Raw genomic sequence first — 19,027 nt, 5'->3', positions numbered from 1 at the left:
TTGTACATAATTTCAAGAATTCCCGAATGTACGGAGGCCACGACATTGCCTGAGTAACATCTAGGAAGGATGAGGGAATTGAAACGGGTATGGACGGGTTTGCCAATTTGTTTCATTACTTTCTACTCAACGCCAAGTAGTGTAGCTTAGCCTACTCTTGTCTTACGGTAATACATCCTTAACCTAAGCTACCGTTGTGCCAGGGAATCCTTCAGGAGCAACTAGGGAACGTATTGGTTCATGAAATTGAACAGACGTGATAGCGAACACCTTTGCAATTATCACCACGTATCTCATTTGGTGAGGGTATAGGCTGTACTCATTTCACCTTGGACCAGAGTTTCATCCATTGAAGCGTATTCTACATCCCATACTTCAGTGGCAGACTGAAAATGTCGTGGCTGAGCATCCTTGCCAGAGAGCTTCTTCGTGACTTGCGCCACATTCAGATGTCATTTTCTTGTTACATCTCAGCATTAGAGATGGAGAGATTGCGGTATTAAGTATGGTAGTTAGTCAAAAGTGTATGGTTAGCAAGACTCGCCCCAAGCTTCCAAGTGTGCTTCTCTTGCATACTGTCAGCATGTCATGATTCCTACCTCACCTTTAGCTTCAGCCAGCGATTCAAGGGTTGAAACTTCTAAGGGGACGGAGAAATAACTGAATGGATGGAATTTGAGTGTAAAGTGGAGGGACTGTAAGAAAATGTTCTGGAAAGAGGTGAAAAGAGTAAGACAGGGTGGAAGTGAAGTTAGCAGGGGAGTGAAAGATAAAAATGGTAGATTACTAGTGGAGAAGGGAGAAAAAGTGAGCAGATGGAGAGAACACTTTAAGGAATTGTTGAACGTGGAGGATGGAAGTAATGCGAGTATAAGTGGCTGTGGAATGGCTGGGAGAAGGAGGGAGGTGAGAGGACAGGAAGAAATCAGTAGGATAGAAGTTGTGGAAGCAATGAAGAAAGTTAAATCAGGGAAAGCCCCAGGAATTGATGGAGTGTGTGGTGAAATGCTGAAGCATGGGGGAGAGATAGTAGTAGAATGGATGTGGAAGATGTGCAGATTGGCCTGGGAGGAAGGTAGAGTCCCGGAGGATTGGAAGTCAGGTATAATTATTCCCTTGTACAAAGGAAAAGGGGAAAAAGAAGTGTGTGGTAATCATAGGGGCATTTGTATTCTTAGTATAATAGGAAAAGTGTATGGTAGGATACTTATTGACAGAGTTAGAGAAAGAACAGAGAAATTAGTTGGAGAAGAACAGGGAGGCTTTAGGAAGGGAAGAGGTTGTGTAGATCAGATATTCATTCTTAGATCTTTAGTGGAAAAGTTTCTAGAGAAGGGAAAGAAGTTGTATGCGGCTTTCATGGATTTGGAGAAAGCATATGACAGGGTGGATAGACTAGGATTGTGGAAAGTGTTAAGAATATATGGAGTAGATGGGAAGTTGTTGAATGCTGTGAAGAGTATGTACGATGGTGCGAAGGCTGCAGTGCGTGTGGATGGTGAACTAAGTGAATTTTTCTCTTTGAAAGTTGGTTTGAAACAGGGATGTGTCATGTCTCCATGGTTGTTCAATCTGTACATGGATGGGGTAATAAAAGAGGTACAAGTAGGGTAGTGGATGTTGGAGTGGCCCTGGTGAGAGAGGATAGTGTTTGGAAACTCCCTGTACTGTTGTTTGCAGATGATACTGTGTTGTTGAGTGAAGACGAAGGGGAGCTGCAAGGCTTGGTGGATGAGATTGAGAGAGTGTGTAAGAAACGGAATCTAAAGGTGAATGTAGGGAAGAGTAAAGTGATGGTCTTTGAGAGAGGTGAAGTCAGTGAATGTACAACGAGGTTGGATGGTGAGGAATTGGAAAATGTGAGTACGTTTAAGTACTTGGGTAGTGTGATGAGTAAAGATGGAGGTTTGGAGGGTGAAGTGCTTGAAAGGGTACAGCAGGGAAGAAAGGTTGCTGGTTCTTTGAAAGCAGTGATAAGAAACAGGGAAGTGAGCATGGAAGTGAAAAAGTTACTACATGACAGTATTGTGATACCAACTCTAACGTACGGAAGTGAAGCTTGGACGTTGTTGGAAGGACACAAGTCAAGAGTGAGAGCCGTGGAAATGAGTTATTTAAGAGGAGCCTGTGGAGTCACATGGAGAGACAGGCTGACGAATGAGGATATAAAGGAGCGTTGTGGTGTTGATGTGGATGTGATAGGAAGCGTTATGAGGAACACACTGAGGTGGTTTGGCCATGTGGAGAGGATGGAGGGTGAAAGACTGACGAAGAGAGTGTATGTGAGTGAGGTGGAGGGGGAAAGAGGGAGGGGGAGGCCGAGGATGAGATGGAGAAATGGGGTGGAGAGGTATATGAGAGAGGGGGGTGTGAGTTGGGAGCAGGGGAGTGAAATGGCTGGGGACAGGGCGACTTGGAGGCGATTTGTTTGTGGCCACCCCAAACGGGATTGAGGCGTCTGGCAATAGATAGATAGATAGATGGATAGAAGATTTACCGTAGCAATATCCACATGCTGACACTGTTCTAGTGACGATACAACCGTTCAGGCCCGACTTGGATCCTCTCAAGGTTGGAAAAACGGAACAGTAGCCAAGTGTGTGTACTGGTATATATGAAGTATTGAGGGGGATAGGCAGAGAGGGGTGGTAGGGATCTAGGGTGGGTGAGGGTGGGGCAATAGGCGAAGTGAAGCTGTAAGTCTGAAGGTATTGGAAAGATGTAGGGGAAAGGTAGGAAGAGGGATGAGGAAAAGATATAAATCTTATGAGGACAAAGGTGTCTATGGAGGAAGCTTGTGATAATCATGTGGACAATGGATGTGACATAGGCTACTGTCTCTCTTAATGAAGGTGTAGTCTCCGTCCCAGTAGTCATACAGGACGTAGCCTTTCTCGTTCATGAATCTCTCAAAGTACTTATCCCGTCCGGCGCTAGGGTCGTGCTGGGTTACGTAAACTATTCGCTTTTTTAGTTGCCTTGCCGTATTTCTTGATGCAATCTTTGTTTCGTATCCTCCTTGTATTTCTTTGCTATTTCCTGTTCTCATTTTCTCTGTGTCTGCTGTGCCCCCTTGTCTAGTCTCTCTATTATTCTCAAGTCTCATATCCAAGATTCTTTGTGTTTTTTTCTGCTTTGCTTTATTTTTTACGCTTCCTTTAGTTTCCTTTCTTGAATTTTGGTCGTTTATGCCTATTTCATCCTCTGATTTCTGTGTCATTTTGGGGCTAATTCGTTGACTCACTTTTTTCTTGGCGTTCTTTTGTGCTCCACTGTTTTCTTCTCGTCCTACCTTCTCTCCAAACTCGGAAAATTTGTCTTGCTGCAACGAATCAGGTTTAGCCAAGTCCCCCTCATAAAACCGCCTGAACGCTGGCCCATCACGGTGCTCTATGGTCCATGCTCCCACACTCACGCGATCAAATGGGAAACTTAACAAGATATCCGTTTCTGCGCCCTCCACGTCCAGGCTGATATACTGAACTGAAGTGAGGTTGAGGGCGAGTAGAAGTGAGAGCAGGGAGAAGCACTGTACTTCTTGCGTCACACGTTTCCCCATTATCCCACCAGATGGCGCCTCGATCCCGCTTAAGGAACCAGTGGAGCGAACCTGTAAGGAAATATAAGTTTGATTGAAGGCTGTTTTAAGGACCATATTTGTTGTACTGACATCATTTATCTGTGAAAAATAGGGTTTAGATGATTTTGAACGATGGCGTGTCCATTGTTAGCAGTAACGTGATTAAATCAAATCAGACTGTAATGTGATCCTGCGAAAATAATTTTATCGTAATTTATCTCTACTTGCAGTTACTTACCTAACGGCATACCACAACGTAATGAAGTTAGCGATGAATATTTTTTAAAACAGCACTGTAACATAACAGTAAAACATAACGTCACTAATTGCTGGTAATGGGCGATACCAGATTTTGTTTTAGTGATCGTGAGTACAGTGATTACTGTTGGCAAAAGGAATTGATTACTAATCCTCTTAATATAATAGGTTTGCCAGATGTTTAAAAGACACTCAGAGCTCGTTTATTATGCGATATATAAGTACAAGAAAATGTTTTAATATTTTGGCTTGGAGAGTTAACTATTTTCTATCCTGAGATGGAAATTTATTAGCTGTTTGAAATAAATAGGAAGTAAGCCTGTGAATTCTGGTGGATATCGATTTTAAAAATAAGTATATAGAAATTATGCTGGAAAATATTCGACTTGTAAATATACAGTCGATTCACCCCCAAATCGATTATCAGATTATTGATCTTGTGAATGCCGTAATTGATTAGCCTACTGGTAATGGATTATGCCCACCTCTACTAATCGCTTTTAGGTATGATTGTGTTATTTCTAAGCAGTAGGAAACGTCATTACGAAAAACAGAACTGTGCTGATAGAGGAGCTTGTGTTATTTGTAAGCAGTAATGTGCCGAAACTAGCAACACATCTGCCGACGTGACGTTGCCTTGTCATTAAACTGTTTTATTAATGCACTTAATAAGGGTTTTTCATGATGAACCATTGAAATGTAGCTCTAATGTTAAAGCAACTGATAAATGGAGTACCGGTACGCAGAGAAAGAAAAGTAAAAGTTTGCAGTTGAAAACCAAGATTAGATATGACAGAATTCATAGGTTAATGGGCAACAGAGCTTGTAAGACTAAATTAAGGGATAGCTAAGGATTCCCCCCTTTCCTTTTAACTCTCCGTCATTGCTTCCGTATGGGTAGTTTTGGTCATATGGAGCATATGTAGACTGATAAATTATAATTCTGCATTAACTTTGCCCGTATGATGAAATTTTTAGACGATTTTATTCAGTTTACATGAGACTGGTAGTGAAGGGGCTAGAAGGGTGTATGGTAAGGGGTGGCCGAGAAATACCGTACGCACCGTTGTTAAAACCTTAAATTATTGGTAGGCTGTACCGTTTTACGACCTTTAGTAAGCCGCAACATGCCTGGATGGGTATACTGTGCCTGATTTGCTAGTAGACCAAGTTCAGAATATTCCTGTACCGAATATGATTTGCTGTTGACTACAGACCACTCAAAACCATCCGGACATCTTGAGGCCTTTTCTTAGACATCTGGAACTTCCTTGAGACTAGAACTTACATTTCGTTTGCGTTCGTAGGTCCCCAATTTATTCGACCAATATGACGGGTCCGCCTCTTTGTTTTTGTAGGTACATTCACTTTCACACTTCCTTAACCTATTCACTACGAGAAGGCTCCCCAAGCTGAAAAAATATAGTGGTAGGAAGTATATAATAAGTCATTGCACTATTAGGGTAAATATGCTACTAATTCCCCCTGTCTTCACTGCAATGTGGTCTTCTTTGTGTGAATAAAAGTATTGTATTGCGTTAGGAAGTATAAATGTCATTGTACTGAAGGGGCAACCACTTCTCACACCCTCCCCATCTCTTCCTCTTCTGAAGGACCGCGTGCATAGCCTAAGCTTTCTTAGGCCTATGTGTTGTATGAAAATGACTATGTCATTATATCTCTGTCCAAACAGCTACCAGATATCTGGGATGCAATAAGTGACTATTAACCCTTTTTTGGGCAGCGTTCTTCCTGAGCTGAATGAAATCATCCAGTGTTAGCCAGGAAGTAATATCTAAACGACTGTTTCACATGATTTAGAGTGTGGGAGAAAGATACAGCTGGATTGTATGATATCCAACAGTTCTTCGTTATGGAGACTTACCGGTACATAGTATTCTTTATAGCCTGTTGACTAAGAGCCTTTACTAATATTTCCCAAGGTCTCATACATCCATTAGGTTTATATTATTTCCTCATGTTTAGATATCGTCAGGCTTACCATGAGGCGGTGGTGGAGGGGGGCGTCAGGGGGAGCGTAGTGGCCGTGGAAGGTGAGGGTTTGCGGGTAGGGGGTGGAGGAAAGGCAGGTGGGGCTACTCCATGCTCTTCGCTTCTTACCTGTGGGGGTAGATAGAAAATGAGGGCTTGAGGGTAGGCGGTGAAAACCGTACTTGTCGCTACCGAAAAGGCGTAGAGTCGGTTGTCAGTCTAGATATACAATATATATATATATATATATTTATATATATATATATATATATATAGAGATATATATATATAATGTTTTAGGGGTAATTTTACAATCTTCTGTTGATTTAAATTGTAGGCTAGTTGGTTGTTTTACTTTATGTTGGTTTGCTAGTTGTTTATTTTACATACGGTAGATTAAAGAAAGTTTTAAGTTAACCTGGATTGTGGGAAATCTGAATAATTCTAAGCCATTGCGTCCATTCTTATTGTAGATTACCATATTGGAGGGTACCATAGTTACCGGTATCTTTGCAAGTTTATTGCTGTATGGGTGTATGGTGTGGGTTTTTTTTTTTTTTTTTTTTTTTTTTTTTTTTTTTTTAACGGAATGTAAGCTAACGTTAATGCACATGTTAACATAGTGAACATTACCCGAAAGCCTCTCAGAAATACCGGTAGTTAAGCTAATTAACATTGAACCCGTCCCTAACCGGGTAGCTTTGGAGTGCTCATAGATAGCCTAACTGGAAATAATATTAGGTGTGTGGAGGATTTTAAGAAAACAAGCAAACGTTGGACGTCTGTGCCACCTTTAATCCTTTCAACCCGAGGACGCCTTGATTTTTGTTCTAACCTTTGTGCACAAATGGGTTATAGAAGTGCAGTGATATCTCTTTATAGCCTGTCTATAGCTGTCTGTCAATCCGTCTGTCTGTCTTTCTTTCTGTCTATCTGCCTACGTATCTATCTATCGTTCTAACACACACACACACACACACACACACACACACACACACACACACACACACACACACACACACACACACACACACACACCTAGTAGCCTAGTTGAAAGATAAATGGTCACCGCTAGCCTTTCTACTGCCATTACCGGTATGTAGCTTATACTTACCAGGGATAGCAGCATATAGTACTGGGTCTGCCTCAACCAGTAGCCCAGTCCATCCCAGGTCTCTCTCCAGGTAGAGTGTGTTGGATATGAACTCTCCGTCTAGCGCTCCAGCCTCCACAAACACACCCCTCCCTTCGCTCGAGAACAGACTGCAAGAGGGATGTTTGAGAGGGTTTAGCCCCACTAAGACGATTCTCAGACTACCACAGTGACGACGATTCCCAGTTAGACGATTCCCACAGACGATTCCCACTTAGACGATTCCCACAGACGACTCCCAGTTAGACGATTGCGGCAAAGACGATTCTTTTTCACCATACTTAAACATTTCGTAACCATTTTAGTATAGTTATTTTATTAGTAATTATATTCATTATTTCAAGGTTCTAAGAAGCGTTTCTCCTGACTGGTGAATATCTATAATATCTGATAGGTATCCCAGTGCATACGTACGTACATATGTATTGCTCGAACTATTAGTTTAATAATGAATTCCATCTGCATGTTCATTGAGAGTCTAAACAAATGAGGTAATTCGGTGTCTGGTCTTCGTACTGTAGAAAAAGTAGGCAGGTAACTTTGGTTAGTAACTGAAATGACAGGTTAGCGCTACTTTTTAGACAGGTAACTATGGTTACTGATTGAAGAGATACTTTAGTCAGCTTCACTCTTCCTTCAGTACCAACACACGCACTGAGCCAGCAAACCGGCTTGTAATGATAGATATTATTATATCTGCAGGTTATGGCACTAACCTTATTTATGAAGGGCAAGACAAAACGACAAGTTAGTTGATAAACAACAATGGAGGTGTACGGCAGTTCCAAAGGGTGTTCGTGGCATGCACTTGACAACTTTATTACCGTACCTGATCTGAGTGTGCTGTGCAGCAACCCACATGAAGCTCATTGTGTGCCAGCGCATGCGCGCTAAATAGGCTGTCAGAAAACATTACAAAAATAAAACAGCTACAGTTGATCAAATTTGCCCTGTTTCTAAGAAGTACAGTTCGTAATTGATCGTTCTTTGTAATAACTACATGATGTAAATAAGTCTCTCTCTCTCTGTCTCTGTCTCTGTCTCTCTCTCTCTCTCTCTCTCTCTCTCTCTCTCTCTCTCTCTCTCTCTCTCTCAAACCACGCGCGCGCGCGTGGTGTGCGTTTGGTATATACGCGTAGTGATTGTGAAAATTAATCGTCTGTGTGGGAATAGTCGTACTGGAAATTATCTAAGTGACACACCATAATCAGCTAAAAATGGACGATTGTCCAGGTGGGAGTTTCCTGTGTGAGGACACTTTATAGTGGGTGTGTACTCTGATGCCTGCAAAACTAGGAGAGTGTGAGGTGAGAGTGTTAAAGGGGAGAGGGAAAACGGAAATGGTGTGGCAAGACGAGAAGGTGAGAATGTTCGAGTAAAAGAGGGTGGTGAACTGACTTGGAGAGAACGAGTGTGAGAGTTTGTGAAGGAGGTTTGGGAACTAGCTAGAAAAGTTTATGAGAGTGAGATGGTTGAAAGGAGAAACAAAGGGAGAACGAGGACGAGGTGGAGGAGAGAGAAAGTACTAGAGGGAAGGTTGTGGAGAGAACATGTGCGAAAAAAAGGGATGGTGGTGAAGTGTGTTTGTGTATGTGTGTGTGTGTGAGTGAGATGAACAAAGAAGAGTGGGGTCCGTGAGCGAAGCGGTCTGCAAGGACTGTTTTTGAGAGTGAATGTGTACCTAAAAGATAATAATGATTTTGAAATTTGGTTTCAATTGACGGGAATAAAATGTTGCGTTCTAGACTAGGTTTATCTGCCTGGGGGCTCACAGATGGGACTGGGTGTATTAAAAGTTGAATAATATATTTGCAGCTGAATCAGACACATTTTCCATCAGAGCTGCATAGGCTATATCGTGTTGAAAGGCACGCCAAATCAGTCCTTCAGAGTAAGACGTGGGATAATTGTCTGGTATGTAAGTAGTCTGTAGTTTACCCTTTTCAGATATATTTTCGTTTTCTGTATTAAGACCAAGTAAAGAGAAAATGAAGTTTTAGGTGTAGCCGTAGCAAATTTATGATACCTAATTTGGTTTGTGTGTGTTCTTACCTAATTGTTCTTACCTAATTGTATCTTTACAGGAATGAGTGAAGCTCGTACTGTCCCGTGTCTTAAACCTTATTTATCGTACATATCCTTAAATTTGTGAATTGTTTTGGCACACACTATTTCATTCGGTAGTGCATTCCATTGATCAGTTGCTCTGTTTGGGAAACTGAATTTCCTTACGTCTTTATCACCTCTCTTCTTATGCAGTTTTTTGCAGTGTCCTCTTGCTGATGCTTCTCCATATGTTAAGTAATCATTTATGTCTATTTTCTCCTTTCCTGATATGCACTTATATAGCATTATCATGTCACCTCTTTTCCTTCTCTCCTGTAGTGTTGGTAGTTCCAGTTTATTTAGTCTTTCTTCGTAGCTTAGGTCCCTTAAGCTTGGTATCCATCTTGTAGCGGCCCTTTGAACTTTTTCAATCTTGTCTATATGCTTTTTGAGATGAGGACTCCAGACTACTGATGCATATTCCAGGGTTGGTCTAATGAATGATGTTATTATCCTTCTTAGCATGTCTTCATTTATGTATGTGAATGCTATTCTCATATTTGCAAGCAGTGTATACATGTTCCGTACCTTCTCGCTGATGTGGTCAGCCGGAGATAGTCTGTTATTGATAATCACACCTAGGTCTTTCTCTCTTTCTGATGTGCATAGGGTTTTATTTCGTAACTTATAATCCCAATCAGGTCTTTTTCCACTTTTACCAAACTTGATTACATGACACTTGTCCACATTGAATTCCATTTGCCATGTACTACTCCATTCATGAAGTTTATTTTATTCTTCTTGTAGCTCTTTACAAGAGTCTGTGTTAGTAATTCTCCTTTGTATTTTTGCATCATCTGCAAACATATTCAGATAGCTCTCATTTCCAGTGTTACTGTTTATATCATTTATATACACTAAAAACATGATTGGTGCCAGCACTGAACCCTGTGGTACTCCACTAGTCACTTCTTTCCATGATGAGTAGTTTCCTCTTAGTACTGTCCTCATTTCTCTTTTTATGAGAAAGTCTTGCATCCTACAAAACAGTTTGCCTCGAATTCCTCCTTGATGGTACAGTTTCCATAAAAGTCTTTGGTGTGGTACTGTGTCAAAAGCTTTCTTGAAATCTAAATAGATACTGTCCACCCATCCTTCCCTTTCCTGTGTGTGTGTGTGTGTGTGTGTGTGTGTGTGTGTGTGTGTGTTTGTGTGTGTGTGTGTGTGTGTGTGTGTGTGTGTGTGTGTGTGTATGTTTGTGTGTGTGTGTGTGTGTGTGTTCCTATAAATTATCAGATATTGTCTATACTGAGAATACTTCCAAAACATAAGTATGAATGATGTCATTTTTTTTTTTTTTTGCCATTTTCTTTTTCACCCACACATTATTGCCTCACATTCTGTGCAAATGGCATATCCAAATTACGTGGCCGTAGACAATTTTTTTTTTTACATATTATCATAACCCCTTACATCTAGTACCGGTAACCTTTTTTCCTGCTTCTTACAAACGACCATGGCGCTTAATGTTTGGGAAGGTCGTAAGTATTGTTGGGAAAAAAAAAAAAAACTTATTTGGCGTTTCCATTTCGTCTCCCCAAAGGTGAATAAGATCGCCTGAAGGTAGCAAGAATAAAACTTAAAAGATTTCACTATAATAATGGGTAATACGTTGATCTGGGTAAGATTTCATTATAATAATGGGTAATACGTTGATCTGGGTAAAAGTAAAAACATTAAAATATACAGAGCTCTGATTAAGGTGTGCGCCTGGTAAAAATATAAGTGAACATAGATAAAACTAAGGTAGGAGTAAAAGGGTAAAAATATTAATATTGTAGACCTAAGAATATAATGTTTACGACAATAAATAGTCAAAAGTACCATGAAAAATAATATATACGGTACAGTAGGTCTGATAGATGGGAAATGTGTGTTAGGTAAATCAGTGGCCAGCATAGGTAGTCTGAGGGGCAAGTGCTGTAGCTTGGAGGAAAAAAATGGAGGGGGGGAGGTACGGAACACCCTTTCCTGGTTACTAAGAGAGAGAGAGAGAGAGAGAGAGAGAGCACGCCAGTGAGGTTAATCATAAAAATGTTAAAATATATAACTTTGATACAAACGTATATAGGCCTGACAGGTATGTGGTCTGTATTTAAGTACGACTTCTGAAACTAATGATACTGTGGCGTTTGCTTAAATTATGCTTATACTACCTGAAGACGATTTTATTTGGATTAGAGTATTACATTTTAACTTGGGGAGCTAGATTCCCCATTTATTAATCCCCTAACTTCTAGGACACTTACAAGCTTTGTAAAGTGTGCGGTAATAGCAAGAATAAAGTATAACACAAAAAAAAGCATAAAATATAAAAAGTACGTAACGTTATTGGTACGAATGCTCATATTTGTCACACAACTGTCAGACGATTTTACCCAGCAGAGGAGGAGCCCTTTAGCTGCAAAGGATTTTAGTGTTATTTGCTACTTCTAGATCTCTCAGGGCCAGACGTCTCTCCTGAGCCGAATAAAATCGTGATGGTAGCTATATTCTTTTCACCTTAACTTAGCCTAGATTTTCCACCATTTGCAGCTAATTTCATGTAGCTCTGTGGCAGAAAAAGACATTGCTATGACTCTACGTCTCCTCCAGAGCATGTCTTCGTGACTAGCATCATATTCTAGTGGCAATCTATCGTTACAGCTCGGCATTCACGATGGAGAGATGGCAGTTTTAGACCAAGTTACAATGAGAAGAGTATAGTATGAAATGCAAAGGGAGGCCATCTTATTCTAGAATTTAACTGCCGGTATTTTGAAACTTGAGATTCTGCTTAACCCTTTCACTGCGATGACCTATAGCAGTGTTTTCTTGTTTGGTGCATCCATGCGATTTTATTCAGTCTAGTTGGACGCTTACCAGAGGAGTCATTGATACCTGTAGGCTGTGAACTCCCACCTTTTAGAATATTCTGGAGATTGACGAATATATAAAAATCGTATGGAAGAGATTGTGAGATTTAAATAGAGGCCTTTCCTTAACTGAGCAGTGTCACCTGGTGGTAGGAAAAAAAAAGGGGGGGGTAGGGGGAGGAATTCACAGCTAAACTTAATGCGTTAAATTTGTTTGATGGTGGAAAAAATCATATTGAAAGAGTTCGGTAGCTTTACGTATTCTCAGCCAGCCACTGAAAATCCTTCCCGAACTGAGTAAAATCGTCTATGAATTAAATAGCTAGGAAGTTACGTTGCATGGGGTTTTTACAGATGGGGTCATAAGTTGTGTTGCAGTCAGCAGGCGTGGTAGTTACGTTGCTTGCTGCCTTCGTCACCACCGACTCGTATGTACAACTCCTGATCCCGACTGTACCTACGTCTGACACAACTGTCGACCTTGGTTGTACCTTCACTTGTCCCAACTTTTGAACCCAATTGTGACTTAACCTATAGAGATCTTAGACGTCCGACTTAAATTGAGTAAAGTCGCCTGGAGATATCATGAATAAAAAAATAAATACCGTAAATAAAAATAAAATAATCATACCCACCGCTTGAGTATGCCGTTAATTCTGGTCCACGAGGGGAAACGGGTCCGGTACAGGTTGTAGGAGTCTGCTTCCGGTCCAGTTCGGTCCAGCATTAGGTCCATGGGTCCGGGGGAAGGGGGGAACAGGTACCTGGAAAGAAGCGAGAGAGAGAGAGAGAGAGAGAGAGAGAGAGAGAGAAGGGGGGGGGAGAATTAATAAATATACCATTATAGGATGAAGTAAGATATCAACAGAAATGTCGGAGTGGAGAAAGTTGTTAGAGGTGTTTATCCAGTGTTTAAGATATTTCATATTAGCTTTCCCTTCCATAATTACGGGTATTTAGATAATTCCAGAGCCTCTTCATCAGATATTTATTTTGCTTATTAAACATTCGAATCCTTTTGTATGTTACTGATGCATATGCTGATAGTAAATTAAATAAAGGTGAATAGGCTGTTAATCCTTTCACTGCCTTGCCGTTCTTTCAATTTCACTTACCTACTTAAAATGTTTTCTGTTTTTTCTAGGTCAGAAAATTTTTTGGAATTGGTGGGATTAGATGTAGTCATTATTGGCCCAGTCACTTGCACGCTTGAGCTGAATATCATTATCAGGTATTAGCAAGAATAAAAACGACATCATGGTATTCAAGGGGTTAAGATGTATTATGTAAGGTAAACTTATAATGAAGAGGTGCTCACATGCAAAAAAAAAAAAATAAATAAAAAAATAAATAAATAAAACTTGACGCCAACACTATCTTCCCCGATACTCACTTCTCTCGTATCAGCTGTAGAAGGGCCGGGTCGTCTGGCTGCAGGGGACCCATGGCTCTGAAGAAGGTTTCCAGTTCGTCCATCGTCCCCTGCTCTTGGTTCTTCATTTCCTTTTCTTGGTTCGTCATTTCCTTTTCTTGGTTCGTTATTTCCTCCTCTTGTTTCATTTCCTCTTCTTGCCCTGTCACTTCTTCCTTCGCGCCTCTCTCACTCTTTAGCATCTTCACCTCTGGCCCCAGGGTCGTCGACAGCACCACCAGCATCTGTTGCAAGAGAATTGTTTTTAATCTCTTCAGTCCCATGGCGTATTTTCTGCTATGTTCTTGCTACATGAGACATTTTATTTGCTAGTATTTACCGGTATTTATTTTAAGCTTGGGAGAGAGAATTTGTAGCGACAGGGTTAGAAACAGTCGCCATACCTCCCTTTCCATAACTGGAGGAAACAAGAATAAAGAAAAAGGCCATTGTACAGTATGAAAAGACTACGGTCCGTATTGTCGTCGGTTACGAAAGCACCTTACCACCTCATACTTAGCGATTTATTTTTGGCTACGGTTAGTTAATATCAATTTGTATGTCATGTATGCTGAGTTTGTTGGTATTTGAATGATTTAAATTAATCAGACGAGGAAAGTAATCTGCAGAAGGCAAAATAAATACCGGTACTGTAGCTTGCGAAGAGATGTTACGGAACTTATTTGACGAGAATGAGGGTGCCGGTACAGTACGGTAGCTACTTGAAGCGGGCAAGACTCATATATAATCGTCCGGCGTCAGCTTAAGTAACAGTGCTATAGATAAAAGGGTTAGCTAAGGGAATCAGAAGACTAAGTACGGTATTAAATATCTTTACTGTATTATTATTATTATTATTATTATTATTTTCTAATTCCTTCATTCTGATGGCGGATTTCGTGTTTTATTTTTGCTGCTACTGCATTAACATATTCAGCTTTGGAGGGGCGTCCTGAACAGAGGAGGACACGAGATCTTCCGATAGTTGAGTAGAATCATCAGTAGGTAGCAGTGATGAATAAATAAAACAAGTAATCTTACTGAAGTGGTTAATTAAGGGAGTAAGGTGTAAGTTTGCCACAAGGAGCAATAGCCTATTCATTTGGTCTTAAGGAGTCAGTTGTGAGCCGACCATAAGGATAAATTGTGACTTAACGTTAATGGGATTCTGTCCGAGCTTAAAAAGATAGGATAGAAAAAACAGAGACTGTTTATGTTGGGATAGTGTGCCGTATTTTAAGTGGCACAGGAAGCTGCGTAACACCTTTTCCCTAGCGATTTGTTGTAACACAGTACACCTTATTTTTGTTCCGTGTGTCACTTATATCGTTTTAATGTCAACATAGCCTAGTCTGCATCAGTAACTTATAAGAAGAATTGAAGGTGTAATATGCAGAGTAAATAGCCAAGGAAGAGTAATTACGGCATCCCCAAAGTCATTTAGAATACGACCCATTGAGTGCGGATTTACCAGTGTGACTGCTGACAGGTAGGCAACACATCGGCGCGTACTCAGTTGCAGTAGCCTCCTCATTGTTCAGTTTGTTAGTATGGGTGTCCGTCTGAGGGTTGATTGGGGTTTATTGCTCACATAATGACACTCAGGGGCGAGGAAGGCTGGTAACTTTTGCCTGAAATATCGGAACTGAGTAGCTTAACCCTTGTCCCCACGCTCTTGATGGGAAAAAAGTAAAATAATGAAAAACATAGGATAACCAGCCAATATATTTCTTCTTAAACTATACACTTGGAGTTGGTTGTTTCTTTCGCTTAGTTAACTGCTGTGTTGTTTATTTTTTTTATTTAATTTCCCTCTTAGTTCCCCTGTTTATTTCCTTTTTAATATTGTTTTGTCACTCGCTTTCTTTCTCATTTAGTTCTCTGCTTTCTGGATTCCACCATCCTTTGTATATTGTTTTCTGTTTCTCACTGAGCGTTCTGATGTGTTAATTTTATGACCCTTTTTTTTTTTCTCACACTTTGTTCTTTGATTCTCTCTCTCTCTCTCTCTCTCTCTCTCTCTCTCTCTCTCTCTCTCTCTCTCTCTCTCTCTCTTCACGTACCTTCATTTCCATAGTTTTTATTTTCTCCATTTTCCAGTTTAGCTTTCTGGTTCTTAAATGATTACTTTCTCTTTTACTCTATTTCCTTCTCTGCTTAAATGAGTTGCATCTCCTATTTTTATTCTTTGTTAATTCTCCTCCAGTTCCATTTAGTTTTTTAATATATTGATCCATCAGGACATCATCTCTATACCCCACCATACCACACTTTACCAGCACATCATCGCTACCCAACCACACTGTACCACCACACACCACACCACACCAGCACACCACGGCTGCCGTGACACTTGCACTCCAAACCAATATATTCCACTGTCATATAATATCTACGCCACACTTCACCTCAACACCACGACAGCATATTGCACTACCAAACCATCCCATCATACTATCTGTCTATCTGTACACCAGACCCTCATCACACCACACCACATCAACACATTCCACCATCATAAAATATCTACACTACACCACACCTCAACACCACAACACATTACCACACCATCGCCTTGAGATTATCTGTACACCACACCTCCCCACACCACACCACACAGCTCCACATCACTGCATTGCCATCTCACCCGTCCAGCCACGTCCCAGGCCGAATGCCCCCCAGGCAGTGTTGAAGGAAAAGCACTGATATTGCTGGTGTCTGCTTGACCTGCTGATGTACGCTACCGAGAGACAGACTTTCTTTGCGCGGTGTAAAGCCCTCACTCCGATAACGTATTTATATTAGCTTTATTTTTCTTACCGGTACCTGACAGTAGTGCTTGTACCTTAGTTTGTCCCAGATTTTTACCTGCTGGAGCTTATTTCACGTACCATAGCTCACTGCCAGGTTAAAACTATATTATGGTCGTAAATACTGCCATAGCACTTCTTCGTGACTAGCATCGTTTTAGCAATAATCTCTGTTTACGCCCCGGTAATCAGGATGGAGAAATGGTGATAGTAGGTCAGGTTAAAGTAAAAAGAGTACAGTATAGTCAGCTTTAGATTTCATTTTTTTTTTTAACCGTAGCCTTTATTAATCCCTACACCATGAGAGGTCTTTCCTAACCCGAATAAAGTCGCCTAACGGTAGCAAGAATAAAATAAGAACATACGCCATCGTACTGAACGAGTTAAAGCATTCTCAGTGGTGGTATCTTTACATTTTATTCTTCCCTCTGCCAGACGATTTTTTTTTTTTTTTTTTTTTTAGTTAAGATTTGTATTCTTCCTGCCCACAGATGACTTTTTTTGGGGGGTGGGGGGGAGATGGAAGTTAGTTCCCTTATTTTATTTTTCCTGCTCACAGATGACTTTTTTTTCTTTTTTAATAGGGAATATGAAAGTTAACGCCCTTATTTTATTCTTCCTGGCCACAAATGACTTTTTTTTTTTTTTTTTTTTCAAGGGGATGGAAAAAGATAAAAGTTAACTCCCTCATTTTAATATTCCTCTCCACAGATGGCCTTATATATATATATATATATATATATATATATATATATATATATATATATATATATATATATATATATATATATATATATATATATATATATATATATATATATATATATATATATATATATATATATATATATATTTCATAGGAAAGATGAAGGATAACTCCTTCATTTTCTTCTTGCTACCCCAGACGACCTCATTCAAATTAAGGAGGACCCTATCATAAAAGACAACCCCTGCTGCCCTGTGACGTGATTTTGCATTCAACTTTTGCCTACACAAGGCGACTTTATCACTTTTAAATATAACCTCTCCTAATGTTGGGTTCACTGAAGGCTACATCTCACCTCTCATCTTCGACCCTGTCCTAAAAATGAATATAATTGGCTGAAGGTGGTAAGATTGAAAGGGATCATAATGAAGTAATTAACCTGTTCAGTACGATGCCTTTCTTGCAGCCACCGAATGTTTGTATTCAGTGTAGGAGATACTTTTAGAACTGGAGGGATTAGAATCATTAGATAAATAGTCTTCATTTACTCCAAAAGTACAAGACACCTTCCTTCAGCCTAATAAAATCGTCTGGTGGTGTCTTGTTTAGAAGAAATAATTCTGAATAAATAAATAAATAAGTAAATGAATAAATGATAACGTCATAGGACTGAGTGCTTTGTTTCCAGGCACGTGTTGATACCTTCAGTACGATGACGTCTTTTATTCCAGCTGACATCGGGCTATTTTTTAAACTCATGAGACCCCCCCCCTCGAAGTCAGAGGGTTAATGAAGACATATCCGTATTCTAAGTGGCACTAGAGTTATATATTTACAGTTATATGTAAAGATTGCCCCAGTATATGTAAAGTTTACCCCAGTAGCCTATATACTGTACCGGTATGTGTAAAGTTTACCCCATTACCGTCTATGTAAAATTCACCAGAATATAGTTACCCAATGGAATGTTCTTCCCATATGTCAGGTTTACCCCAGTACATGTAAATTTACCCCATTGTATGTAAAACTTAACCCAATATATATACCGTATGTAAAATATAGACCTACTAAAATATATCGAATGCATACCCCAGTATATGTAAAGTACTGTATACTGAAATATATCTAAAGTTTACCCCAGTATATGTAATGTTTACCCCAGTATATGCAAACTTTTCCCCAGTAGCCTGTATATATATAAAAATTACTCTGGTACATGTAAAGTTTTCCTCGGTATATATAAGAAAGTTTACTAGAGTATACCGGTGTGTAAAATTTGCCCCTGTTCGCCTTCTTCATTGCTTCCATCATTCCTTTTTGTTTTCTCTTCCGCTGTTCCTCTGATTTTCTCTTTTTCCCCTCCCCCTCGTGTTTCCTGTTTATCACATCTCTTGTTACATTGGTGTCTGATTCTATCCTGTTTTTAATTTCCTGTTTTCTCTCTCTCTTTGTTTCACTTCCTGTCACTGTCCTTTCTTTTTCCTTTTCCGCCCCACTTTTTACCTTCCTTTCACATCCCTTCTCTCGGGTTTCTCTTTTCCTTCTCCTCATCCTTAGTTTTCTGTCATATTCTTATCTCTCCTTCCCTTTCCTCCCCTTCCATTATCTTCCTTTTGTTACTTCATTTTTCTTGTTCACATTTCCTTCTCCCCTTACCCTTCCTTATCTCCCTTTCAAATTCTTTCCTTCTTCTTATAGTTTTCGTCCTTTTTTATTTGCCTTTTCCTATATTGCATCTTTCTTCCGTTCCTTTTCCTATTTCCTCCCCATTTCATATTCATATCTTCTTCATCTTTTTCTTACACCATACCTCCTTTTCATATTTCTTCCTTTTTCTGTTATTCTACCTTTCTTCTCCTTCCTTCTTATCCTCCTTTCATGTTCAATGCTTTTTTTTTTTTTTTTTGGGTTACGGTACCTTTAAATCTACTTTATCATTCTCATACTCATTCCATTCTCCTTTCGATTTCCCCCCGTAGCTATCTTCCTTTTGTATTTCTTCTTTATTCTGTTCCTTTTTTTTTTTCATCCTTCTTCATTATCTTTCTAACATTTCTTCTCACACTCCTCCATTTTCTCATCCTCGTTCTTCATTTTTTCCATTTATATTTTTTTTTCCCATTCCTGCGTGTCATCGTCTCACCTTCTTCTCTTTC

General features: G+C 39.9%; 1 protein-coding gene across 1 annotated transcript; it reads right to left on the bottom strand.

Moving 5' to 3' along the window:
• Positions 1–2,782: 2,782 nt before the first annotated feature.
• On the bottom strand, positions 2,783–13,465 carry LOC145415578 (uncharacterized). Its single transcript, XM_080284799.1, has 5 exons — positions 13,338–13,465; positions 12,580–12,708; positions 6,945–7,093; positions 5,841–5,959; positions 2,783–3,610 (listed from the first exon to the last, which is right to left on the bottom strand). The coding sequence occupies exons 1-5, from the start codon at positions 13,463–13,465 to the stop codon at positions 2,783–2,785; spliced, it is 1,353 nt and encodes a 450-aa protein (XP_080140925.1).
• Between the last annotated feature and the right edge of the window lie 5,562 nt (positions 13,466–19,027).

This window comes from Coenobita brevimanus, chromosome 103 (assembly GCF_032717465.1).
Source record: "Coenobita brevimanus isolate Jiangsu-jjx chromosome 103, ASM3271746v2, whole genome shotgun sequence".
Lineage (NCBI taxonomy): Eukaryota > Metazoa > Arthropoda > Malacostraca > Decapoda > Coenobitidae > Coenobita > Coenobita brevimanus.
Note: the sequence above shows the minus strand (reverse complement) of the source record. Positions and strands in the feature narration are given on the sequence as shown.

Bases quoted from the DNA above. Each gene is read 5' to 3' on its own strand.
- LOC145415578 (XM_080284799.1), bottom strand. From the start codon at position 13,465: ATGACGAACCAAGAAAAGGAAATGAAGAACCAAGAGCAGGGGACGATG. The intron at 12,709-13,337 runs GTGAGTATCGGG...GCTTCTTTCCAG, and splicing joins CTACAGCTGATACGAGAGAA to GTACCTGTTCCCCCCTTCCC. The intron at 3,611-5,840 runs GTAAGCCTGACG...ATTTCCTTACAG, and splicing joins CCCTCCACCACCGCCTCATG to GTTCGCTCCACTGGTTCCTT.